The following is a 27274-nucleotide window of genomic DNA, read 5'->3' on the forward strand; positions in this document are numbered from 1 at the left end:
CTATTTCTCAAAGTTTGACTCCGTGCCAAACTCACCTTCTAATTCAGCCTCAGATTATTGGCCACCAGATTTTTTATTGACAGGTGATGCTTCCATATAATACACAAGAGATTATCCTTGCATGTATGTCTTCATTCAGGTCAGGGACTTAAGTGGATCACTTTATGGACTATATTCAGAGTTTTGCTTTTCATTTTAAGCATTTTAGAATGTGTTGAGGAGGGGCGGGGTATGGTTGCAAATTGGTTATTAAAAAGATAATTCTGGAGCATAAAATTATAAAGGTGTGATAGAACATAAACATGACATCAATACAGTTGGACAGGAGTAGTGGTAATGAGAAGAATGGATGCATTTGAGAGATTTTCAGGGTCAGATGAACACAAGTCTTGTAAGAAATTACTCTTGGTGAATTATACACATCATTTAAGTATGGGCTTTTATTTTTGTAAAGAGTATTTTCAACCCAGAATCCAAATGGGGTAGCCTTTAGTTTTTAATGCAGGTGTTATTGACATTGACAATATGTTTTTTTTTTTTTTTTTTTTTTTTAAAGATTTATTTTATATATATGAGTACACTTGCTGGCTTCAGATACACCAGAAGAGGGCATTGGATCTCATTACAGATGGTTTTGTGAGCCACCACGTGGTTGCTGCTAATTGAACTTAGGGATCTGGAAGAGCAGTCAGTGCTCTTAACCACTGAGCCATGTCTCCAGCCCAACAATATGCTTTTTCTTTTTTTTTTTAAAAACATTTATTTAGTTGAGGCATGGAGAACAAGTATGTAGGGGTCAGAAGACAACTTAGGAGAATTCTGCTTGTAACAGATGGGTTATAGAATAGAACTTAGGACTATCAGACTAAGCAGTAATTACCTTTACTTGCAGAGACCTTTTGCCAGCTGTACCATAATGCTTTTGAGCGGGAGTACTATTTAAGTCTTGAATTTAGGACCATTGTTGTGCATCAATGTGAACTGTTGGCTGGCTTCTACATTTTGAGAATTTATATTGTGCATAATAAATACTACATTGGGATTTGCTATATTTACTTAAAATATATGTGAAAGTGTTACTCTTAATGATAAAAGGATTATCTCAGCGTAGTTCATTTACATGAACTGAATTTGCCTATGTTTGAAGCCATTTTGCTATTGTAATTTTACCAAAACTTTGCTTCTGTGTGGTTGTCATAAAATACAGCTCAGCGTTGTATAATTTGGTATGTTTTCACAGACAGTAGTCAAGGTCTTATCACTGTGAAAGGCAAACCTTCTCAACCTGAGCTCCAGGAGAGTTAAAACCCTATTGCTCCAAAATAGCTGTGACTCATGGTTAAACTGTCTTCTGTGCCTTTGGAGCAGTACTTTTAATGTACCATCCTTGGGAAATTTAACAAAGTTGTCACATGAGTCATTTGTGTAGTTTTGATTCAGAGGAAGAATTCTCTTGAGAAAAACTGCTTAGATGTAAACTTCATTTTCTGGTATTTTTTAGAAATGTAAAAAATGTTACCTGCCTCATACACAAACCTACAATAAAACTAAGGCCTGCCAGGCAGTGGTGGCCCACACCTTCAATCCCAGCACTTGGGAGGCAGAGGCAGGCGGATTTCTGAGTTCGAGGCCAACCTGGTCTACAGAGTGAGTTCCAGGACAGCCAGGGCTACACAGAGAAACCCTGCCTCGAAAAAAAACAAAAACAAAAAACTAAGGCTTCTGTGAGAGACTTTACAAGTTGACTCTCTTAGTGATCTTTTTTTTTTTTTTTTTTTTTTTTAAAGCTTTATTTATTCATTATATGTAATTACACACATAGCTGTCTTCAGACACTCCAGAAGAGGGTGTCAGGTCTTGTTACAGATGGTTATGAGCCACCATGTGGTTGCTGGGATTTGAACTCAGGACCTTTGAAAGAGCAATCGGGTGCTCTTACCCACTGAGCCATCTCACCAGCCCTCTCTTAGTGATCTTAAGTTGTCTGCTCAGATTATATTTTTAATTTTTTTTTTGTTTTTTGAGACAGGGTTTCTCTGTGTAGCCCTGGCTGTCCTGGAACTCACTTTGTAGACCAGGCTGGCCTCAAACTCAGAAATTCACCCGCCTCTGCCTCCCAAGTGCTGGGATCAAAGGCGTGTGCCACCACACCCGGCTCTATATTTCTAAAAATTTTTTAACTTTTGGGAGGGGTTTGAGACAGGGTTTTTCACTGTGTAGCTGTAGCTGTCCTGGCTCCCACTATGAAGACCAGGCTGGATCTATCTCACAGAACCTTTTTTTAAAAATGCCAGCACTCGGGAGGCAGAGGCCAAGAAGCAAGTTCCAGGACAGCCAGCATTACACAGAGAAACCCTGTCTCAAAAAACTAAATAAAAGTAAGATTTGTTTTATTTTCTGTGTATGAGTATTTTTGCCTGACTGTATATACTTGATCCCTTGACATTGGCCATAAGCTGCCATATATGTATTGGGAACTGAACTTGTGTGTCCTTTGCAGGAAAAGCAAGTGTTCCTAGGCTCTGAGCCATGTTTCTAAGCCTCATGTTTCAAGATTTTAAAGTGATACTTACAAGTGAGATTCTAAGTGAATGTGTTGATAATGTACTTGATTTAAAATTTAGATAAGCTTTTTTTATAGTGTTCTAATTTACTTCCTCTAGTCTTTCTAGCCTCTCTTTTCATAACTGACCAAATAGTGATGTTTTTCTATTACTTAGTTCTTGGTAGCCTATAGCTTCTCTTTTAAGGAAAGAACTCTTTTCATAATCTGTAAGTAAAAGACATGACTGATAAAGGTACCTCCATAAAAACACATTTTTAAAGTACCTCAGATGTGGTTTTTCCATCTGTATTCAGAGGTTTAGTAGGAATAATGTGAAATCATTGACTAAACACAAATATAAGGGAAAGTATTCATGTTTTATGTTGTGAAGTGTTTTCATTAATAAGTACTCATTTTAATGTTATCTAGGCTATCAAGTACTAGCTCCAACTGCCTATTATGATCAGACTGGTGCCTTAGTGGTTGGCCCTGGAGCAAGAACTGGCCTTGGAGCTCCAGTACGATTAATGGCTCCAACACCTGTCTTAATTAGTTCAGCAGCAGCACAAGCTGGTAAGTATGACTGACATTTTTAGAGATTTTAGGTACTTTTCTGAGTAGTTTCAAGAAGTATCTGAAATTATTTTACAGCAGCAGCAGCAGCAGCAGCTGGAGGAACTGCAAATAGTCTTACAGGCAGCACAAATGGTCTGTTTCGACCTATTGGCACTCAGCCACCGCAGCAGCAGCAGCAGCAGCAACCGAGCTCTAACCTGCAGTCTAATTCATTTTATGGGAGCAGCTCTTTGACTAACAGCTCCCAGAGCAGCTCTTTATTTTCTCATGGACCTGGCCAACCTGGAAGTGCATCTCTTGGCTTTGGAAGTGGTAGCTCTTTAGGAGCTGCTATAGGCTCAGCTCTCAGTGGATTTGGCTCATCAGGTAAGTTTGTTTAAAAACTTTGCTAAACATACTTGAGGTATTTGAATTTTTTATATAAAGACAAGCAGTAATAACATAGTGTAGGGGGGATAGGAATAAAGTGTAGGGCGCTAGTTTAATTTTACAGAATTCCTGTAAATCTTTCAGCCATTTATAAATGTTTAGCTCATTCTAGCAAGCCCATTCTCCCCCTTCCCCCAACATTTAAGAATTTGGTACTCTATATTTTGCTAATCACTCTTTCTTCCTTATTCCCCATAATGTTGGAGGAGGTAAATACATGGCCATCCTAAAATTTGGATAACTTAAAAAGAACAATAGTCATTACTGGATGGTACATCTTACTAGGTTTGGGTAGCTAATTATGGTTTTCTGTATTTGGCCTAATATCTAAATAAATAAATGTTAAATCACTAAAGAGTCCCATAAGAAACTACCAGTATTCTTAAAATAACTTAGCTTTTTTCATTAAAAGTAATGTAATAGATTGTTTCTTACTTGGATTAAGAAATCATAATTTTAAGACAGCCTCACATTAGGTGAGGACAGCCTACTCTAGTTCTTTATATGTAATCGATAACTTTCAAGAGAGCACAGATAGGAGTCTGGACTTCAAGGGATTTTTCTAAAATACTTAACATTTATATTTAGTACTCTTAGAATCCCTAATCATTTTCCATTTGTTTTCTTATCACTTCAGATTTTTTTCTGATGTGGAAAATGATAAAATTGGTCTGGGGCATGTAGCTCAGTTGGTAGAGTGCTTGCCCAGTATGCACAAAGCCCTAGGTTTGATCTGTAGCACAGCCTAGACTAGATGTGGCAGCATAAGTTTATTATCCATTTCTTAAAAAGGTAGAGTTACAAGAATCAGAAGTTCAGGGTCATCTTTGGCTTTATAGTGAGCTTGCAACAAACCTAGCTTCATGAGACACTGCCTCCCTCCCAGAAAAGAAATAAACTTGCTAAACTAATGCAGTACTAGTTATCAGGTACTTGCCATTTTCCTGAGGTGTCTTCTGAACTCATACTCATCTTTGTAGTATGAGTATATCTTTGTAGAACAGCTTCTAAACTTGTAGGGAGTAAAAGGCACTTCAGTTTCAAGAAATACAATAAAGGAATACTTTACTTGCCTAACAGTATTTTCTAAATAAGTAGCACAGTGTAGGGCACATCTGGTGAATTTGGACTTTGTGTTAACTCTCTTAAATTTTTTATTTTATATGTATGGGTATTATGCCTGCATGTATGTCTTTCACTACATGTGTGCAGTTGGAGGCCAGAAGAGGGCATCAGATCCTCTGGGACTGGAGTTGGTTGTAAGCCATCACATGGATGCTGGTTTAAAACCTGTGTCCCTTGGAAGAGCAGCCAGTGCTCTTAGACATTGAGCCAACTCTCCTGCCCAATTCTTTAAATTTTCTATTTATTTCGTTCCTTTTCAAGTTGATTATTTTTATGTCCAGATGATGTACTTCCATGACTCATTCTTTGATTCTAACCTAATTAAGACATTATCCCGAAAGAATCCTAAATGTTCTGAACAAAACTGATAGAACATACACTTTAAAATATAAACATCCTGGACATAAAGTAGTTTCTAAATTACAGCTATTGTCCCCTTATGAATCTTTGGAGGAAAACAGCTTTGATAAACACCAATTCTTTTCTCTAAAGTATGCTATTGATGCGCTGGTGCAGATTTCTAGATCACTCTATTCATTTGTTCTTCAGATTCCCATCTGTCTCAGAGTTACGAATTTCCCCTTAAAGCACTCATGCCTTACTCACTTATAAGCATCACATGCTGATTTCTGCTGCCTGGTCTGGGAAATAACCATTTTATCTTGCTATTAGGAACATTAGGACTAGGCATATAGTTCAGGGTTAGAGTGGTTGTCTGGTGTGCATTAGGCTGTGGGTTTAATTCCCAGTATAATGTAAAAATGAAATTGAAAGTTAAATTAATAATTAAAAAGTAGGGAGCATTACACTTTGCACTTATAACTGCCTCTAGATAAAGTTCATCTCCATTCTTTTTGACTTTTTGTGAGAGTCCATTCAAGTGCTATACATATGTACTCTTAAACCTGTTACTGCCCTGTCACACAATTGCATACATAAGTGGAAGCTAAAATACGAGTTGTTTTTACATAGCTCTCCTTACCAATATGGTAGTTTTATTTTTGAGTAATATCAAACACGGCAGGCAGTGGTAGCTACTCTGATATAACAATTAAATCATGTTTTTTATGACCTGTTAATTCTAAAGTGATATTTTAATTGAAAGTTTGTGATTTAATATCATATGCATAGTTGATGAACAAGTAGTGATTCCAGCATTTGTCTACCTACTTAGTATCTTAGGTACATTTTGTTTGTCAATGTTGCATGTAATTTACAGACAGAACAAAATTTAAAGAACCTCCTTATATTTTGAGGTAATTTCTGATTTTTTTTTTTTTTTTTAAAGATTTATCTTGATTTCTCTTTTCGGGGAATACATTACCTGTGTCACAGCCAGTTTCTTTCTCTTGGTTATTTGGCCAAGGAATGACAGTGGTGCTGCTCTAAAAAGAGCCAATAACCTTCCTTATCAGTTAAATTGCTTATTAAAATAAATAGGAGTCTAAGATAAGTATATTATGTAATATACATTGCAAGCGATCACTTTGACAGTGTCCTTTTAAATTAGCATATTTGATAGAGTACATATTGACATTTTGCCAACACCAAACAAAAAAGGTTTGTTACATTAAGGCTTAATTTAGTTTTACTATTAAAGTGCATATAGTGTCCTTGCTGATTCTAGTTATCATATGTAAGGTCTTAAAATATGAAATGTTCCATGAGACATAGCCAATATTTTAGAAACTGCATTGGATGCTATGAAAGTCAATATTGCAGTATAACCTTTTGCCTGTGCATTTGTCACCACCCCCACCCACCTTTTCTATATAGGTATTTGAATTTGACAAAACCTGGGTAATCGTGGTTTCTATCTGTTAGAAGCTCACCTTGGTTATTATGTTCTCTAACTGTTTTCTTTAATCCATATTAGGTGTGACCTACTTATTATATATGTGTATGAGTTACTTATATATGACTTACAGTATAAAAACCAAGATTTAGTAGACTTTACAATTCCCTGGAAAGAATTGCCATATTGGTCCGAATATAGAGCTTGTCCTTATTTATTGGGGAAAGTAGACCTTGTTTCTTACATGAAAAAATGTTTCATGAAAGGTATTTGGTTAAAAGAGACTGATGTTTCAAAATAAGAACGAAACTTAATTGAGAATATTGGTTCTAAAGGAGTCTTGAGATAGACATTTGGGACATCCCCTTTACATGCTCAGTAAAGGATTTGATTGTACACAAGATGCTGCTTTACAGTCAGATTGTTTTTCCTAGCATGCACTCGTAGGGATAGGGGGAACTTCTGAATAACGAGCTCAGGAGGCCAGTCCTAGAATCTTAAAAAATGAAGGATCATGAAGGGTAAGAGATACAGGCATGTTTTTAGGGTGGCCCAGTAAAAAGAGGCATTAATTTTCCAAGAAAAATTTTGGTGGTTAGGACTTTTCTGTTTAACAAATTATATGAGCAATACTGAAAAGTTAGCTCCCACTTGTTTTTCACAGCCAGCTAGTAATATTCGGGCCAATATGGACTTTATTTTGGACATAGCTAAAAATCTAAGTCAGATATGACTGGTGAGGGAAATTTATGAATACTCTATTAATATAATCTTTTTTTTTTTGGCGTTGAGCTGAAATTTTAAAAACCAGGTTCCAGACATCAGGATAATACCAAAGTAAACCTTATTTGAGTTTAATCTTTTTTATGACCTAAAACAGACAACTTTGCGATTCAGAGTTTATAAATCATACCAGGGTATTAAAGCACAGTAACTATATGTGTCGGTGGTAAAATATGTGTGAAATAATGAATCATATAACTGCTCTGTTAAGGATTGCTTATTTATTGGGGTGCATTTATACCCTTTTATGATTAATAAGTTGTTATATATAGTTATCACAGTAATTATCATCTCCATAATGTTTCTAAAATAATTATTGTGATCACTTCTATTATTGCCCAGCAAGAGTTGGTTGGGGATAGGTTTTATTCAGTTAACACTGTATGTAATTAGGGTTTTTTTTATTTCTTCTTCAGTTGGCAGTTCTGCAAGTAGTAGTGCCACAAGGAGAGAGTCTCTATCTACTAGCTCTGACTTGTACAAAAGATCTAGTAGCAGCCTAGCACCCATAGGGCAACCATTTTACAATAGTCTGGGATTTTCCTCCTCTCCAAGTCCAATAGGCATGCCTCTGCCAAGCCAAACTCCAGGACATTCACTTACGCCACCGCCATCACTTTCATCACATGGATCCTCATCCAGTTTGCATTTAGGTAAAAAAAAACCCAAAACCCTTTTTATTTGTATGTATACATGTATGTGTGTTTGTGTGTGTGTTTATAATATATGTAAAATATTGAATGTTGGATAAAACATGCCAAATTGCTTTTGCTTTTAGATACTAGCCTTTTGAAAAAGTTCTACTTCCTGAAATTCAAAGTGAGGGTCTAATGTACAGTAAGGTAAAGACCCTCTTTTATATTTTATGTTCTTTTAAGACATACAATGGTGTATGTTTTCTTGTCTGTGCTTTTGATTTATGTGTTCTAGAGCATCTGAAAGTCAAAAATATACATAATAGTGAAAGAAATTTTTACTGTCAAAAGTTTTTGCACACCATAAGAAAATATTATATAGTAATGGGATGTAAATAATTTAGTACAGTATTGGCCATTTTACCACAAATTATATCAGAGAATGTCAGTTAATGTGTGTGCATTAGAGAAGTTAATAGGCTTCTCTTTTGAATATGTTAAAGGGGAAAATGATTTGAGCATGTTATATTCCTAAAGGTGAAACATATAGGACTTTTCTTTCTATCTCTACTTAAAAATTATACTCACCTCCAGATTATTAAATTGGTGGTTATCCTTTATCCCTCTTCTAGGAAGTACTTGTCCATAAGGGAAACAGTATATTTTGAAGACTTTTTAGACATTATTAGCTGTATATGAATCCCTGTCTTATCAAAGAATTCTGCCATTAAAAATTAAGCTATGGATTTTGTGATTTTTAAGTACAGCTGAAACTAAATGGTTCTGTTGCTTAGAAATATTTAAGATATCTTGTGATTTTTAAAATGTAGCATATAAACAGACTACATCAAAGATTCTGGTCCTGCATCCCACCCAAATTCTGAAATTTTTGCTCCTTGGAAGATTTGCTCTTGTGAATATGTACCAGTTAGTTTATTCAGATAGGGTCCTGAGGTCTGACTTAAATCCCTGTTCATAGACGTGCCTAGTTAGATAGCCTGAGCCTCTGTTATCAACTGTCTTAGTCACAAGAGCTGTTTGATAAGACATGCTTTTGAAATGTATGTAGAAGTTTGGGACAAAGAACCAAAAAATGCTGGGTGTGGTGGTACATACATGCCTTTAATTTTGGACAGAGACAGGTGGATATCTTGAGTTCCAGGACAGCTAGGGCTACAGGGAGAAAACTCTGTCTTATGTCTCGAAAACCCAAAAGCAAATTTTTAAAAAAGAAAAAGAAAAAAAGCCAGGTGTATCCTAATAGTTTTATGTTTGTAAAAATTATATTTGTTGTGTCCTGTCATCTTTTCATAGGTAAGTTGCAGACCAGGTTCTGTTAACTGTTACTGTGTGTGTTTGTTTACTTAGAACCTGTAAAAATAGACTCATTCTATATAACTTGCAAATAAATTGGATATATATGACTTTTTAGGTGTCTGTAATTATACTGCAGTGTGGATGTGTCTTTCTCTTTTTTAGACAGTAAAAAATTTGGCCTAATTATTTAGAGAAAGAATTTTAGTCAATTGTGGGAAATCATACCTGAGCAAGTGTCCTGTGTTATATCTAGTACTGTTAACACCCAAGGCTTCAGTTGGAAATTAGATGCTCAAACTCATTCTGATTGCAATAATTACCTATAATACCTTCTTTTGTTAGCCCTTACTTTCCCCTAGTTCTAGTCATGTTACTTGAAATGTTTCCCCACCAAATTGAAAATATCTCAGGTTTCATGAATTTACTCTTTATACACTATGAAAATAATCTATTCTCTACTTTCTTATGATTTAATAATGATGCAAAGCTTCTATGCTTTGTGACGTGAAAAGTATTTATTTTTTTAACAGGGCATTGCTATTAAGGCCTGGCTGACTTAGAATTTACTGCATAGTCTAAGCTGACTTAGTAATTAATAATGATCTTTCTACTTTTGCTGCCTCAGTTATTTAGAAAGTGATTTTGAACTCTATATCATTGAATTAGATTTCTTTGTGAGACAGTATCAAGATTGCTGATATGTAAAATACTTTGTGGGAGTAGAATTCACATATTTGATTTTATATAAATCATTTTATTTACTTGGCCTGCATAGATTCTTCCCTGTGAGGACATAGTAGCATGCATTTGTAATCCTACTTACTTCAGAGGCTAAGGTCCAAATTAAAGTTAGCCAGGAAATTTAGCAAGGGCCCTATATCAAAAAGAGTAAATCTCCCTGCTTTACCAGAATTGGTTAAAATTAATTCTTGGTTATTCTTGACCAAGATTTGAAATAATGAACATAAAACTATTATGGTTATGAGTGGTTCTTAGGATCAACATTCCCAAAGTTCTTGATGAGACTTTAAAACTCAGCTCTCCTTTTGATTATGGTAGCTCTCTGAACCCCACAGAAACTGCCCAAAAGCAGCAATCTGCTTGTAAAAAGACTTTCTTTTCAAAGAGTAAATATTTAATCAGCAGATATCATTAGACTTGCTAGAGTCACTTTTATTGGAGAGCTATTTTAGTTCATAAGTTTTAAATATTTTTAAAATAAAAACTTATATTCAGAACCTATGGTTTTTAGTATATTGAGCTTAGAAGACTAAAAAACGGTTTTAGCTTTTCAATATGTAGTATAAAGCCAGGTTTTCTAACATATAACATTGTTATCATACTTTAATTTCTTATTACTTGGTTGGCTTAAATATCAGTCATTTGAGTCACGGTCATTTAAGTTTAATTGTCTTTTCATTTATAGTTGTTTCCTCACTTTTTTTCTTGTTTTGTTTCATTCATTTGTTAAAGAAATTGTCCTGTTGAATTTCTCACGTTCTTGAGTTTGCTGCTTGCTTTCCTATGGTGGTGGTAAGCATATGCCTACTTGGTATTTCCTGTAAATGGCTTCTTTTGGCAAGGTGCAGTTCTGGGCACTTTCTGTTGTGTTACACTGAATCAAGATACTTGTGGCTGTGTCCTTTGTGAGACTATCAATCTAGTCTACATGATGTTTTAACACCTCATAGCCATTGCCTAAAATATTTCTTCAGGGGTTATGAACCGGTGTGGCTCTAATATTATCAATCTATAAATTCTCTATGATGAATTTTCCTTCATACCTTAAAAGGTTACCCTAAAAGATTGTTATTCCTATAGTGGTTAGGATAATGCCCCATTCTTTTATTTTCTAACTCTCAGAATAATTAGTGTCAGTTTTAAACCATTAGTTGTACTGTGCTTGTTCCCCTTAGAGCAATTCTATGTCACCACTTTTTAGGTGAGGGAAAACAAACTCTTAAAATATGTTAGTGATTTCTAATTTGCCTATTGCTTATGGTCTTAGTATTCAGATAAATTTGGGACTTCTTAGGTATAAAGCACCATTTTGCATGGCCTTCCTTGGTTTTGCCAGACTAAGTGACTTCTCAAGATATGTGCTTCCACCCCCAAGAAAAGAGAGATTAGTATGGTGTGAACTTTGAACTCAGGATATTAGTTGATTGGAAGGTGGCTCAGAATTGTGGAGATTCATTAGTGTTAAGTAAATAGGAGAACATTAACCCTGGATCACACATTTCTAGAACTTTTTTTTTCTCCTAATCAGAACATTTTCTATTTAAAAATGGGGCATTATTTACTGTTATGATTGTCCCGTCCCCCCCCTAGTAGTTACTTGCTAAGAATTGCTGGCTTTAACAAACTTATTCAGGTTCTCCTTTTAGAGGAAATGTATAAGAGTGAACAAGTATGGCCAAGTTAGCTGTAAGACTACCTTACATTTTTTATGTTTAAGTATGATTGTTAATAAAAGCATAAAACCAATATGAAATATATTGAAGTGTTAATAAATAGCGTTAGTCTTTTTTTTTTTTTTTTTTTTGCTAAAACCTTCATATTTGTCATTTCATCCTTAATGTGGACATAGACTGGCTCAATGATAAATCCATTTAAAACAAACAAATTAAAAAGTAAATAAGCTCCCAAGACTTGTAAGAATAACTGAAAGAATTGATGCCAACCTACAGTTCTGACCTGTGATATTATTCCTTTTCTATTATACTCTTACATAAGGAATGGCATATAGTTTTTAAAAGTGTTTGAGTACTGTATTTTAACTAGCCTTTCAGGAAGTAATATTTACATTATCTTGAAGATCTTGTTTCCTAAGGTTTTGTGTTTTTTTTTTTTAATAGAATATTAGTAGATGTCTAGATTCCTTTCTGAATTTAGTTATTCTCGAGATTTCCATGAGAGATATTGTCTAAGCACCTTTAAAGTTCAAGTATGTACCTTCTCCAGCTTTAGATGGGCAACTCACAGGCAGGAAGTAGAACATCACATTCAGCTCTTAGAAGATTATATAGCAGTTCTCATGTATGCTAAGGTACTGTTGCAACTCTTCAAGATATTTGTCTTGCTCATGGGAGGGTTAAATGTAAAGAAATTGTAAAATTTTGTTTTGCGAGACAATTTATGATTGGCTTTCTGCATAAAATTTTGTTTTTATAACAGGATCTTAACACTGTGATTCTAGCTGTCCTGGGAACTCAGAGTTCTGTCTCTGCCTCTGGGAGTAAAGGTGTGCACTGCCACACTTGGCTGCACATAAAAATTTATTGAGTTTTGGTTTTACTGGTTTCAAGGCTGAATGATTTTACTTTTGTCCTTATAATTTTGTTCATTATCTTTGTTATTTAGTTATTTTTCTCAGAGCTATAATCAGATCACCAACAGAAGCAGTAAGAGGGAAAGAGTTTATTTTAACTGATGGTTTGAACGTATAATCCGTTGTATCAGGGGAGTCATGGCATCATGGTAGTTGAATAGCTGACTGCAGAGTCAGGATGCAGAGAGATATGACTAGTTTTGCTAGTTTTGCATGCCATTTCGTTCATTCTGAAAACACAGAATATAGAATGGTGCTGACCTCAGGGATAGTTTTCCTCAGATATAAACCTCCCTGGAAACACCTTCACAGATAAGCCGTGAGGTCTGTCTCCTATTTGAATCTGAATCTAGTAAAACTGATAGTGAAAATTAAGCATCAAACCCCGTTAGCACCTTTGTGACATTGGTTCCAATGTTTGTGAATTTTCTTCAATTAATTTAGTTAAGATGATCACAAATTTAAGAGAGTACTTGACTGATGTACTTTGGCAGTAGATCACTCAAGGCACATGTTTAATTAGTACAAGTTGGGCATCTTACCAAAACCTGAATCTTTCGCTGGACTCAAATGTCTCTGTTATTGGAACATTTCCATTCAAATTATCAGCCTACAAATAATCAACATTGAACTCTATCTACATAAATACTCTAAAGTCTGAAAAATGTAAGCTTTAAGCATTTAGATGAGGAATACAGTTGTGTAGACTTGGGGAGGTGAAGAGTTTGGAAATATGTTTGTAACTGATTGTCTGTCCAGTAGCAGAAGCTATGCTTTCATAACACAGTCCTCACTGCATTTTCTAGCTCCTATATGAAAAGGGTATCATGAAAAAAAAATTCATGGTTATAGTTTACCTCCAAGGGCATACTGATATTTAACCCAAGGATCTTTTGGATTTTCTTACAAGCCATTGTCTTCCCTCATGTAGTTTCACCTTTTTTTCTATGTTCCATCGACCTTAACTCTGAATCATTACATTTTTAAGTGGAGGAGAGGATTTATGGGACAAGAGATAGAAAAATAAGTCTAATTTTTCTGTTTTAAAATGCATGTCCATCCTTAGAATATTTTATAGATGAGAGCATTTGCTTTAAATTTATTTTACTTTTCTAGCTTTGCTGACCTAATTATGATCATTTACTACCACTTTATTATTTTCCTCTTTTTCCATTGTTCCTCTTTCCATTTCATTTTATTTTCATACTTTTTGTGGGTTGGAAGTATTACAAAGGTATCAACTATCTTCTACTAAATGGGTGCATTTAATCTATTGTTTGTTTTTTTTTTCCCCCTTCAGGTTTTTAGGAAAAAAACTTATTAACTGATTTTGAAAATCTAGTTAGAAAAGTATAACCAAGAATACTCAAAATAGTCTAGAAGTACACTTAAAAAGAACTTCATACTGTCAAGTACCAAAACTTAAACAATCGTAATAACTAGAATTTTGACATTAGCAAAGACAAATAAGAATACCCAGAAATACATATGCTCATTTAATTACCTTATTCATGACCATAGTTGCTACTCTAATGTATGACAAAGATGGTATTATCAGTGAGTTGCCTTCTTGGAGCAGTTGTATGTCTGAATGAATGAGAGCAGTAAGCTTTGGTTCTTGATTCACACACACCACACCAGTTTTAAATGAACTGGTTAGTTTTCAGTCATAAAATAAGAGACAGAACAGTTTTTTGATCATGCCTGTGTGGCTTCCTCATATACTTCTCAAAAGATGCTTTTGTAATATCTGTCTGAATAAGTGAAAAGGATATTATAGATACAACTTTAGAATCTTAAATATTTATATAATAACAAATATAGCAAATTTTAACTTAATGTATTGTAACTTGATGGGAAAAGTGAATTTGTTTGTGTTATCTTTAGACTTTTGCTTGTTAGTTGACTATATTAAATTTATTTCAATACCTGTCTTAAAATGGTTTATTACTCATTTTAAAATTATTAATTGGTATAGGTCTTTATGGCTTTACAAATACTCATAATTGAGCAATTTAATTCATACTGAGATGAATTGCTTATTCAGTTTCTGTCTTTCATGTAGCTTATTAACTACTGCTTTAGACTTGGTTTGGTGTGGTTTGTGATTTTTTTGGTAGTGATGAGAATTGAATACAAGAAAAGTTCTAAACATTTAAAATTTATCCAGTATTGAATACTTAATGTGATGTACTCTGGCTGAAAAAGAACCCAGCCTTTATTCACCATCCTTAGGTTTGTACTTCTGTGGCCTTGTTGCCTTACTGTGTTAAATACTTTATTTCTGTAGGAAGGTAATAGTTCTCGCCAGTAGAACCAGTAGCTTCCCTTTATAGTTTTTATGTTGTTTGTTGCTAGCAGGTTTGTACTTAGTATTGTTTATAGGTTTATTTTTCCCAATAGATTACAAATAAGAAAGTTATTTCTATAACTGGAAGAAATATTAGACTCAGCTAAGTAGTCTGGAGTCTAGTATACTCTTGTGATCCTAGCATTTAGGCAGAAAGATTAAGTTCAAGGCCAGCTTGGGCAACAGTTTCTTGTAGCAGATAGGGTCACAAAGTTTGTGGATTTCAGATTTTTTTTTTTTTAATTTGGTATGTATGTAATTATTGTACTACAAAATCAACGTCTTCGTGGTTTTGGGGGGTGTTCTTTTGGGTCAGTTGTGGGTTTTTTACTCTGCTTTGTATGTGTATAGTTATTATTTTTTAAAGATTCTTCTAAGCTTGATATATCTTTCACAATCCTATCCCAGTTCATTCCTTTACCACCACTTAATAACTCCAAGGGAGAAAATAAATGTGCTTGTGCGTGCTCAAGATACAATTTATATTCATCTACTATATTCTATATAGCAGAATCAAAGATACTACTAAATACTTGATAATAATCATGGCTTTAAAGAGAAAAATCTCAACTCCCATAATATTCTAATCCCAATCAAGAAAGGCACCTAAGTTGCTGGAGAGGTGGCTCGTTGGCTAAGATGAGCACTTAGTGCTGTTGGAGAGGACTGGATTTCAGTTCCCAGTATCTACCTTACTGTCATGTGTCACTCTTGTTCCAAGGGATTGATGTCGTCTTCTGACCTCTGAGGGCACCAGGCGTGTATATGGTGCACATACATAACATGCAGGAAAAGTACTCACACCGAGGAAAATAAATAAACCCTTTTTAAAAAAAAAATTTAAGGCCACTATCCATGAATCTTACTAGAAATATTTGGGGAAAAAATACAGATGCACCTTAATGGTCCTACCCCCCACCCCCATGGGAAGAAGTATGTAGGCAAGAAGTCAGATAAAACCAGAAAAAAAATGAAGTAACCTCTACTCATGTGTTCATAATACTTACTTGGTAGAAATTTACCCTGCTGATCCTTTTAATGAGGAATGGGCAAATAAGTTTTTCAGAGTGTTCTTGTGTTCATTATCATAGAAGGAGGTAGTTTTCATGAAAGATGCAGTTTTTGAAACCATACAGATCTACTCCTTTTTGATGGAGTAATGGAGTTGGCACGGTAAGTTTTTGAGGAAATGATATAATACCAGTCTGAAGAGTGAAGCCTATATGGGTTGTGTGTTAAAACCTGGTCTGTGGGAGGGAGGTTTTCAATACCATGTGTGGCGGTAATGATATCATACACCCATTCATTTAATTCAAGCAACTAGAGACTATATTATGTCTAAACTACTTTTAGAAAAGAATCAAAAACATTAAAAATAAGCAGTTTCTTATTAAGTAGCTGAATTTCTGGTCTACAGTTAGTGTCTGTATATTCTCACAATTTTCCATTAATGTGACAGAATTGCTACATTAGTACTTTTATAATAGCCCATTATTAAGATGATAGACAAAGTTATACTTCTTGCTAGGATCACTTAAGTATTTAAACATGCAGTCCTTGTCTTTTTCCAACAAAAAATGCTTAATTATGTGGGACTAAATTTAATTATTAAATTTAATTGAAAATTTTAAATATAGTAGTTTATATCCTTTTTAATAATGATAGTCATTTCCCAAACTTACAATATTAAATGTTTTCCTTGGAACGCAGCAGAGCATTACTGAAAACCTTTAAGTTCATTATTCAGCATGACTAATTAGTAGGTATACTTTCTTAATTAAGTTGTTAGCTTCTCAGGCCTATTTTCACACAAATAAATACATTTATATTGCTGCAGGGTTACTAAAATGATGGCATTATGTTATCTATGACATTGTTATATCATAAAATAACGTTGCCAGTGCAGAGCAACATAGATGTATATTTTAGTATGTGTACATACAGAATTTTTAAATAATGTGAAAAACCATGCATTTGGGAATACTGTATTATTGCAACTTTAACAAATTGAAGTAACATTCCTATGTCTTATTGTCCTATCATTTATACTGAGATAAGTGATATACTCCGTGTTAAAGCATATTAACACTCAGTATTCCCTGTCAGTGAATGAACAGCTAGGGGATTTCATACAACAGAAATGGTCTGAAGACTAGAGGTCCAAACTAAATTTGTAGTTTTGGCCATACACTGAAGGCTTCATAGGGTAACCTCTTCCTTATCCTCTTTGATCTTCTGGTAGTTGATTCGGATTTTCTGTGGGTGGAAGATATGGAACTCCAACCTGCCACCATCAAATCAACACATGGTTTTCTCCCTAAGAATCTTAAAATCAGTGGTTCTCCTCCCTCCGAATTCTGCCACATTTTAATACAGTTCCTCATGTTGTAGTGACCCCCAGCCATAAAGTTATTTTGCTGCTCCTTCATAACTGTAATTTTGCTACTGTTAATGAGTTGTAATGTAAATACCTGATATACAGGATATCATGTAGTTTGGTGATACTTACTAAAGGGTTAATCATTCAAATAAATGTTTAATGCACTGTGCAGTGGGAAATTTAACAGAGAAAAATAATTAAGTTAGAGTAGCTAAAGGTAGAGGAGTCCATACTCTAGCATTAAACTTACTGTTCCCGGTTGTTTTCATTTCCTTTGGACTCTAAGGTCTCTGACTTTGCATTGGTATTGGGATCATCTCTATACTGTGGCCTGGACTACTATGTAGCACTATTGTATATAATTTGTATAAGTACAGCTGATGAAGGATATTGCTTTTGTAAACTACTAAATCTGCATTTTATAATCGTATTTACATTTTTTCCATTTTAAAAGGACACTGTCAAGTACATTAGCTGTTATTTATAATAGAAACAATTTCCTCATTTAAGTTTGTTTCTGTTAGCTGCCTTTCATTTTCTTCTATGGAATAAACAAGTTGGAGGCTTATGGTTATAGGATAACTTATTACTATCATTCCTTATCTACAAAATAACATTTTATAAGATATTTTTAATAAAACATTTTCTAGTTTTCAAAAATCATATTTTACTGTGGGTTTTTAAAAGTTTCAGACATTAAAAAATTGACTAAAAACGACTTGTCTTTACCTTGAAATATATCTGGCAATATATTTTTAATGTCTCCCCCAAAAGTACAGATTTAGCTCTCAATGTTACTCTATTATACTCTAAATGGACCTTTTTTCTGTGGTATTGGGGATGGAGCCCAGGGCCTTGAGTGTGCTAGGCAAACACTCTACCACTGAGTTACTTCCTGAGGCTGCAATTGGAATTTAAATCATCCCCATGGCTCTGGATCTGCATCTTACTAGCTAATTATAACTTGCCTGTTAATACCATGGAAAGGTTTGTTGAGGCTTATTTGACTAAATTTATAGTTTTTGTGACTTTTGTCTGTGGAATAACTTGTCAGAAATATTTGCTGACCACAGCTGCTTTGTTGTAGGAGGACTGACAAATGGTAGTGGTCGGTATATCTCTGCAGCACCTGGAGCAGAAGCAAAATACCGAAGTGCTTCAAGCACTTCCAGTCTGTTTAGCTCCAGCAGCCAGCTCTTTCCTCCTTCTCGGCTCCGCTATAATAGATCTGATATCATGCCCTCCGGCCGCAGTAGGTTATTGGAAGATTTCAGGAACAACCGCTTCCCCAACCTTCAGCTCAGAGACTTAATTGGACATATAGTCGAGTTTTCTCAAGACCAGCATGGTTCCAGGTAGGTATGGCTGGTTACACTTCTGTTTGTTTTGAACACGGCTACCTTTAAATAGAAAGTAATCACCATGTTTCTCCCTGAGCTAGCTACGTGGTGAGTGTGTATGAGTCTCCCCTCCCCCCTCAGAATAAAAGAAAAAGTTATAATTGTGCTTACTGAAGTGGTACATAGTGAATTTTAGGTCAGCCTGAGCTATATCACAAGATCCTTTTTTACACACACACAGATGGGGAATGCAGATGATTTTAGAAAGGTTATTTTTAGCTTATTGTCTTAGAATTTAAATTTTTTCCCATATAGATTCATACAGCAAAAGCTAGAGAGAGCTACTCCAGCTGAACGACAGATGGTATTTAATGAAATTCTACAGGCAGCCTATCAATTAATGACAGATGTTTTTGGAAACTATGTTATACAGAAGTTTTTTGAGGTAAGTACATTTATGTTCATATACTCATTCAGTTTTGCTAGCAAATAGCTCTAAAGTTGGGCAACAGTCATTTTCAGGAACCAGTATGCTATTTGATGAGCTTTGTAACTGCAAAGTACTGTCACATTCATTTCTTATCAATACTATCTTTCAGTTTGGAAGTTTGGATCAGAAATTAGCCCTGGCTACTCGTATTCGTGGTCATGTTCTACCATTAGCCTTGCAGATGTATGGCTGCCGTGTTATTCAAAAAGCATTAGAGTCTATTTCTTCTGATCAGCAGGTAATTGTAAGTTGAGATAAAAATTCTGTAATATTTAATTTAAAATTAAATTTCTTTTTACCTTAAAATCTTGAGGAAATATGACCTAAACATTTCTAGTAGGTGACTTAACATCTTTTCATAAAATGTTTCTAAAGCAGAACTTTGATCCATTCCCTGCCTCTCCATGGAGTGCCTACATTTGGCAGATAAAATGCCAGATGATGTGTCTTTGCTACCTTTTATCTGCAGTTTCAGCATGCTCTTTACTGTTCTAGTGTTTATTTGGGGTCTACACATGTGACACAATCTCAAACAGAAACATACTTTTTTTTTGGCACAAATATACTGATAAAAGAAATACGTATATTTTATATATGGTCGGAATTTTTTAATAATGGACTAATGTAATTTCTGTCACATTTCATTAGACTTCCTTTTAAGTTACAAATCTAATCTTTAAAATAATTTGAAGAAGACAACAATATTGAGAGTAATATATGAGAATAAATGTTCATTTACCAGGTATTTAGGTATATGCTATATGGCACACTAATTGTTTAGTAGGTTCTTATGTGATCTTAAGCTTACTTTTAATAAGAAGTTACTTTATGTGTTCATGGGAATATAATTGAACAAAATGCTCATTCTTAAGTTTATAGTAATAATTTAGAAAGTCAGTTTTGACTTATAATAAAAGTAAAATCTACAGTTTAAAAATGGGGATGAGGCTGTCATAGTTGATTTTCATTGCTGTGATATAACACCATAACCCAAAAACAACTGAGGGGGGAAGGGTTTACTTCTTCAGTCTCTCCCATGTTGGAAGTGAGGGCAGGAGCTGATAAAGAGGTGGTGGAAGGGTGATGCTCACCCTATTACTCTCCATGGCTTGTTCAGCCTGCTTTCTTACAGCATCCATCAGGACCACCTAACTAAGAGCAACCCCTCCTGCAATGATTTGGACCCTTCACATCAGTCACTAATTAAGAAAATGCACCACGGGCTTTCTCACAGGTCAATCTGATGGGAACGTTTTCTCAATTGATGTTCTTTCTTCCAAAATACTGTAGTTTGTGTCAGGTTGACATAAAACTAGCCATCGAAGAGGAGGTGGTGGTAGGGAGGGGTGTATATGCACACACGCGTGTGAGTGCATGCGAGCATGTGAGTACACTCGCGGTTTAATCACAAAATTAAAAACCCGTAGGAAAACTCCATTATTCCTGCAGAAGAAATATTTAGTTTTAGATTCATTGAAATATGTCACAGTGGAGAAAACCAACAGATTTGATAACTCAAAGCTTTAAGAAGGTCTCTACCATAGGTAACAAAAGTAGCATAGCCTTTCCATAGCCTTGGGGATTTAGAAATAGAAGGGACGGAGACTATCTTAATGAGAACTAGTTAATAAATAATCTTTAAATCTTAAATATAAATGTTATTTGTAAAGTATATTATTTAGATTTTATGTTAATTTCATTTTGTAATTTAGTCTGGCATCATAAATCCATGTTGTAGGTTGACTTAGAAGGAGTCCTCCGTAATTACGTCAGAGTGTAACTGAGTCCTTTAGAGTACCTTTAGATTGTATCTGTGCGCCCATTCCTTCAAAGACAGTAAACAAGAAAAAATGCCCTTCGGTAATAAAACTAAATTGATAATAAGTGAAATGCAGATAACCTAGTAGTCCATTGTTTACTCTGTTCTAATCATAATGATTCCTTAGGAATAAAGGATAAAGATGCTAAATGTCACAAAAATAGAACTTTAAAAACTTTATTAGATACCTATTAGATACCTATTTAAAAAGATAGTTGTGGGGTTGGGATTTAGCTCAGTGGTAGAAAGGTTCTGGGTTTGGTCCTCAGCTCCAGGAGTTAAAAAAAAAAAGACAATACAAAACAATAATTGCAGAACATGTACACGGTGAAAATTGTAGTTTAAATATGTCAAGTTCAACATCACTGGTTTATGTCAGCATGTGTCAGAGACATTACTATCCAGTGATGTGCTTTAATATTTTTTATCTTGAATGGTTTCTAAATTTTTATATATAAAAGCAAAAACAGAAAATGGTTTTGAGTGTACTTAGTTCTGTGTTAATATTTTTAACTATTCCATATAAATATTTTTAATTTTATTGGATTTTTTTGGTGAAATAATTATTTAAATGTCTTTTCCAGAGTGAAATGGTTAAGGAACTAGATGGTCATGTACTTAAATGTGTGAAAGATCAGAATGGAAACCATGTTGTACAAAAATGTATTGAATGTGTTCAGCCACAGTCACTGCAGTTCATCATTGATGCTTTCAAAGGACAAGTAAGATTGATTTTTGGCATTGTTAATCTTAGCAGAGCATTTTATAATTTGAATATTAGCATTCTTTCAAGTACAAGCTTATACCTGGCACTTTAGTAAATGTAAGTTATGTGCAGTTGAACACACCTGTAATCTCAAGTGCCCGGGAGATGGAAGCAAGGGCATTGGATGAAAGTTCAGTGTCATTCTCAGCTAGGTGTCATGTCTGAGAATCAGAATATGTGAGACCTGTCTCAAAAAAAAAACTGAATGTCCATTAAAATGTGGGCCTCCTTAATAAAGTCATTAGATAAAAGTAGTTACAAACTTGTTTTCTGTAATCCCAAGGAGGAAAAAGGACATAAAACTATGTTTACAAAGGCAAAATAACTACCAGTCAGTACCAAAACCACAATGGTTGATAGTCCTGGCCACACTGCTGAGCTGCTCTCTCCCAAATCCATTCATTTACACTATCATCCACTCTTGGTCCTGTGGCTAGGTTCTTTTACTGTGTTGTTTGGGCTGTTGTCCTGAGGATTGAACCCTGGGCCTTACACAAGCTAGGCAGCTCATTAGATTCCTTTTTGATGAAAATTATCTTTAGGCCATCTGGGTGGCTCGGCAAGTAAAAGAAGTGTCATCAAGCCTGGTGACTTGAGTTTGATTTCCCCAGATCCCACATGGTGAAAAGAAAAACAGACTTCCTGGGTTGGCCTCTATCATAAGTGCTGCGAGATGCAAACATTCCAATTATGTTAACTATGTATCTACCACTTGGCCAGTTTAAACTGGGTTACTGTGTTGTCATTTATCTGCCTCACACGATGATTCAAAAATAACAGAAAATGTACGTTTTTCAATCTTTCTATTTATTTCAAGGTATTTGTGCTTTCAACCCATCCTTATGGCTGCAGAGTCATTCAGCGTATCTTAGAGCACTGCACCGCAGAGCAGACCTTACCCATCTTAGAAGAACTTCACCAACACACAGAACAGTTGGTACAGGTATGTCTCCTAATAATTTCAGGTGTCTGTATTTTGATTTTTTGATTTTGTTTTGTTTTTGTTTTTGTTTTTTCTTTCAGAAATGTAATTTGTTGTTAAACATTTTTTCTTAGTCATTATTTTTAAGGATGGAAAGTAATTTTTAAATGTCTGTCATAGGATCAGTATGGCAATTATGTTATTCAGCATGTACTGGAACATGGTCGACCTGAAGACAAGAGCAAAATTGTTTCTGAAATAAGAGGAAAGGTCTTAGCCCTGAGTCAACACAAATTTGCCAGGTATTGTAGTAGTTAGTTCTTCCAGCTCTTTCTGTGCACTTTCTAACAGGCCCAGAATTAAGTTTATGGGTATCAAGTTGTGTGTCCTACAGTACCAATTTCTGTTTTAAAAGTGATTATAGAATGAGATTCTGTCTTTTGCTTTCTGGTAGGTAGAACAAATTGAAAAGTAAAAATATTTTGCTGTAAAGAAAAAAAACTAACAAAGTTTCTGTTTCTGTGTATGTGCCGTTAATTTTTAGCAATGTAGTAGAAAAGTGTGTTACTCATGCCTCCCGTGCTGAGAGAGCTTTACTGATTGATGAGGTCTGCTGTCAGAATGATGGTCCTCACAGTGCCTTATACACCATGATGAAGGATCAGTATGCCAACTATGTGGTTCAGAAGATGATTGATATGGCCGAGCCTGCTCAGAGAAAGATAATCATGCACAAGGTAACACCATGATCAGGAACTCACTCCATCCATGTGGCTTTTGATTGCACATGGACTTTCATAGGCTTAATTTCTCCACAGTAGAAATCTGTTAAAGGACATGGATAGCTTAGTCTGCTCAGTAAAATGATATTTCTGTAGGTTGATTTCCTAGACATTGCCTGTTTATACACAGGAATCATATAAGCTTGTGTATCTGGTAAAAAAAAAAGTGCCTGTCTTGTCTGTGACAGTTACTGTATTCACTGCAGGTCTAGCTGGAAAGGAGCAGGATAAGTTTGAAGAGCATAGCAGTTCCCTAGTGCACTACTTGTTCCCCTTGTCTGCATATGACACAACAGTGGCTTGTTTATTCATTGTACAAAAAGAGTGTTTAAATGCCCCTTTAAACATTTTTGACAGATTTTCATGGCTAAGGAGCTATTTTTAAATCAGAAACTAGGCAAGGTAGATAAACTTGTCACCAAGCCTGAGTTCAGTCTCCACGACCCACACAGTGGGGATCAAGTTGTCCTCTGACCTCCACATACTGTGACTTGCATGTATACACACACACACACACACACACACACACACACACAATTAAAAGCCAGAAACTATAATAACTTAGATTTTTTTACAAGATTATTTATTTTTCAGATTCGACCTCACATTACTACTCTTCGTAAATACACATACGGGAAGCATATACTGGCCAAGTTGGAAAAATACTATTTGAAAAACAGCCCAGATCTAGGGCCAATTGGAGGACCACCAAATGGAATGCTGTAAGGACAAGAGAGAAGATGATTTAACCATGTTCAAAGAATGGGTTTTCTTTGTGAATTATCAAAACACAATTCAACTATGAATCTTTGATTTTTTTTTTTAAAGCAAAACTATTTATTGACTTTCTTCATCCATTTGTAAATTTTTAAGGTTCTTGTGTATATTTAGGGGGTGGGGGTGGTGAATTATAAATTATATTCAACCCTGAGTGGAGACCTATCAGATTGGATTTCTGGTGAAGCACAGAATGCCTGTATATGATGTAACTGTGTCCCCCCCCCACAAAAAAAAAAGGAAAAAAAGTTGTCACATATTTTGTAAATTTATACCTTGTAAAGTCACAAAAATAGTTTTTAAAGGGAAAAGTACAATATTTTAATAAACTGGCTTGCAGTCTGGTAGGTCTACAACCCCATAGCACAACAGGTTTATAGAGATGTATATAGAATTATAGTTCTTATTTTTTTCCTTTGTGTGAAGCCTTTTATAACAGATTAACAATCAACTGCATAAATATTATTAATATTTTAAAAAGAAAGTTAAGTTGTATTTTGGTAATTCACAAACTATCATGCAAAGAAAAACTCAGAAAGACAGAAAAGAATAAAATGATTTGAGATAACATTATTTACAGTGGATATGGTTTTAATAAAATTACTGTCCTATAATGTCCCTGACAATGTACAGAATTGTATATACTTAAAACTGTAATGAGTTAGAAACAAAATCATGGTGGCACTTCCATTCAGTTAAAACTGCACAGAATGAAAAGTTAAATCTCACACTGACTTTTCAATTTGGTTTGCAGCAAGAATGGATGGAGATTTATATTTTGTTCTAATTATAGAATTACTAGACTGTTGAGGAAGTGTTGGTTTATTCTGCGTTTTCATAGTAGATACATGAAGTAGGAACCCGATAGAGGTGAGAGAGGCCACTGAGAAGTGAAGTGATAGCTCAGCATTTACGCATGATTGCATATTCAGAGAGCTTTTTTTCCCTTCCTATAAATAAACGCATTGTGTGTGTAGGGGTAGATGTAAGTTTACAATTTGAAAGCAAATCTTGTTTCAGTGTTTGTTATGAAAGCCTTGCTAATTTCATAGTGACGTTCCTTGGTTGTACAGGTGTACATTTGTAAACCTTCATGCTGTAAATGGAATCTGTTTTCTCTCTTTGGGAGACATTTGCATCTTAGTGTACATTTCCATCCCTGCCCCTTAACCTGGCAATATAGTGTTGTATAATGTAAATTTATTTCTCCAAATCGAGAGTGATTTTTACAAATTTTTTATCTTTATATGGTTTCCGAAGTATGAACCAGCTTTCTTGTTATTATTGTGGGAGACATTTTGTTTTATAACATAGTTGTTGACTCTGTTAATAATGGACATGCTAGGATCTGGATCACTTTCAATTGAAGTCAGGGTATTGTGCATAATGAATAGAAAGTATTGGACTGAGATTGATTACCACAGAGGCCAATGCTTTTTCCATCTTTAAGTGTGATGTGACTTTCTTTCTTTGTACAGAAGAGTACTGTATTTTTGAATAGCCTACTCCCAAGTAAGAGCAAATCTGTATGATAACATTTTTTTTCCTCTGGACATAAGTCATTATAACAGTAACATGATGTACATTTACAAGCGGCCTTATGTACATTTCCCAACAATCTTTTTAAGGCAAAATTGTGACCATATGTGTATAATTAAAATCGTTTTTAATCCTTTGCCTATGAAAATATTTTGGAAAAATTGCTTTGTATATTCAGTTTCTGAAAGATAAAGAAAGTGCTTTGTATTTTGTTGAAGTCAGTATTTTATATAAACTTTATGTTGACCCACTTATGTTCAGTGCTAAAAACTGAAAGGAACATGCTATTTCTGGCAGATGAATAGTAGAAGGGATTTTTTTATTCGAGGTCTGCAGAAGAAAAACAATCAGAGCACAATATTGAGTATAAAGATTCTATCCTTGTGTTACTCATATCATGAACCTTAAAATTTGGCATGAAGTTTGGGGTGCCAGGAGTCTTTAACATTGATACTGAGTTACTCTAGCTTTCAAACACAACATTCCTTGGTGAGGCCATTAAGTCTGGCCATGTTTCACCATTCTCGGTCACACTGGTTCATCAGCATGTCCCTGTCACAGTAGCAGTATTCTCTCTCACGTAGAATAACTCTCTTCTCCCCTTTTCTACTTTGTTTTGCTAGTCTCAGAGTATCTTGGCCCTGGGTTGGATTTAACCTCCTCTCATCAGCCCAGGGTTTTGGATCAAAGTAGTTGGTGTTAGAGATTAGTAACAGCTCTTCCTGCAGAAATGCAGCCCATTCTGGTTTTCCTCACCCTTCCCTTTGGATGCCCAGGCAGCTGTCACTCGGCTCAGAAAAGTGGCAAGTCCTAGAGAAAGTTATTTGGAACTGAATCCTCCTCTAGCAGTCCTGATTCATACTTCCCAGTGCTGACAACCCAGTCCTCCTGATACTTTTAGGCATATTCTAGAAAAATACCTGTTTGTGTAGAAAATTTATGATCTGCCAGTTTTGGTGCCCACCCTGATTCCACCTTCTAGTATGTTGGCATGGAACTTTAGAAAAAAATCTGACAATACAGAATAAAGACATCTGATTGGGCAGAATCCACTTAGGCTTTAATTCTTGAATAGTCTCTTTTTGATGTAGATTGTTTCTGGACCAGTTTGTCTAAGTCCTGGCTCTTACTGGCTCAAATGAAATGTTATCTTCACTTTGTATATTATGTATAAATTAGAAAATGAAACGTGTGAATAACATTGTATGAAATAAACCTGGTCTTGTGTTTTTCTCTAGATAAAATATCCCTCTGTATCTCAGTCAAGATTGCCTGATTACATCACTTAACTTCACACACACACACAGACACAGCTTGTTTTCTGCATATACTTGAGACTGTTCTAGGAAAATGCACATTGGGTTCAAACCTGAGTTTAAGACTTATCTTACTATTTCCAGACTTTGACTGTCAGCAGCCTGGGTGCCCTAGTGAACTAAAGATTTACTTACATGTTTTATGTATATGAGTGTTCTGTCTGCATGTGATCTATGGCAGAAGAGGGCATCAGATCCCATTACAGATGGTTGTGAGTCCCCATGTGGTTGCTGGGAGTTGAACTCAGGGCCTTACT

At 35.0% G+C, this 27274-nt stretch overlaps 1 protein-coding gene across 17 annotated transcripts in view; it reads left to right on the forward strand.

The window, feature by feature from the left end:
• Positions 1–26962, forward strand: part of Pum2 (pumilio RNA binding family member 2) — an 83783-nt gene extending 56821 nt beyond the window's left edge. For 6 of the 17 annotated variants that reach the window (XM_021201794.1, XM_029540858.1, XM_029540859.1 and 3 more), the window contains 11 exons: positions 2975–3118; positions 3197–3487; positions 7670–7906; positions 18354–18621; positions 18922–19051; positions 19206–19340; positions 21500–21637; positions 22499–22624; positions 22784–22905; positions 23148–23340; positions 23980–25837. In XM_021201794.1, the coding sequence (XP_021057453.1) occupies positions 2975–3118; positions 3197–3487; positions 7670–7906; positions 18354–18621; positions 18922–19051; positions 19206–19340; positions 21500–21637; positions 22499–22624; positions 22784–22905; positions 23148–23340; positions 23980–24111 (1916 nt within the window). In that variant the 3' untranslated portion in view covers positions 24112–25837. Of the gene's footprint in view, positions 1–2974; positions 3119–3196; positions 3488–7669; positions 7907–18353; positions 18622–18921; positions 19052–19205; positions 19341–21499; positions 21638–22498; positions 22625–22783; positions 22906–23147; positions 23341–23979 lie in introns of all 17 variants that reach the window. The other 11 variants (XM_021201806.2, XM_029540866.1, XM_029540868.1 and 8 more) reach the window with 7 other exon arrangements.
• The last annotated feature ends 312 nt before the right edge of the window (positions 26963–27274 follow it).

This window comes from Mus pahari, chromosome 7, assembly GCF_900095145.1.
Source record: "Mus pahari chromosome 7, PAHARI_EIJ_v1.1, whole genome shotgun sequence".
NCBI lineage: Eukaryota > Metazoa > Chordata > Mammalia > Rodentia > Muridae > Mus > Mus pahari.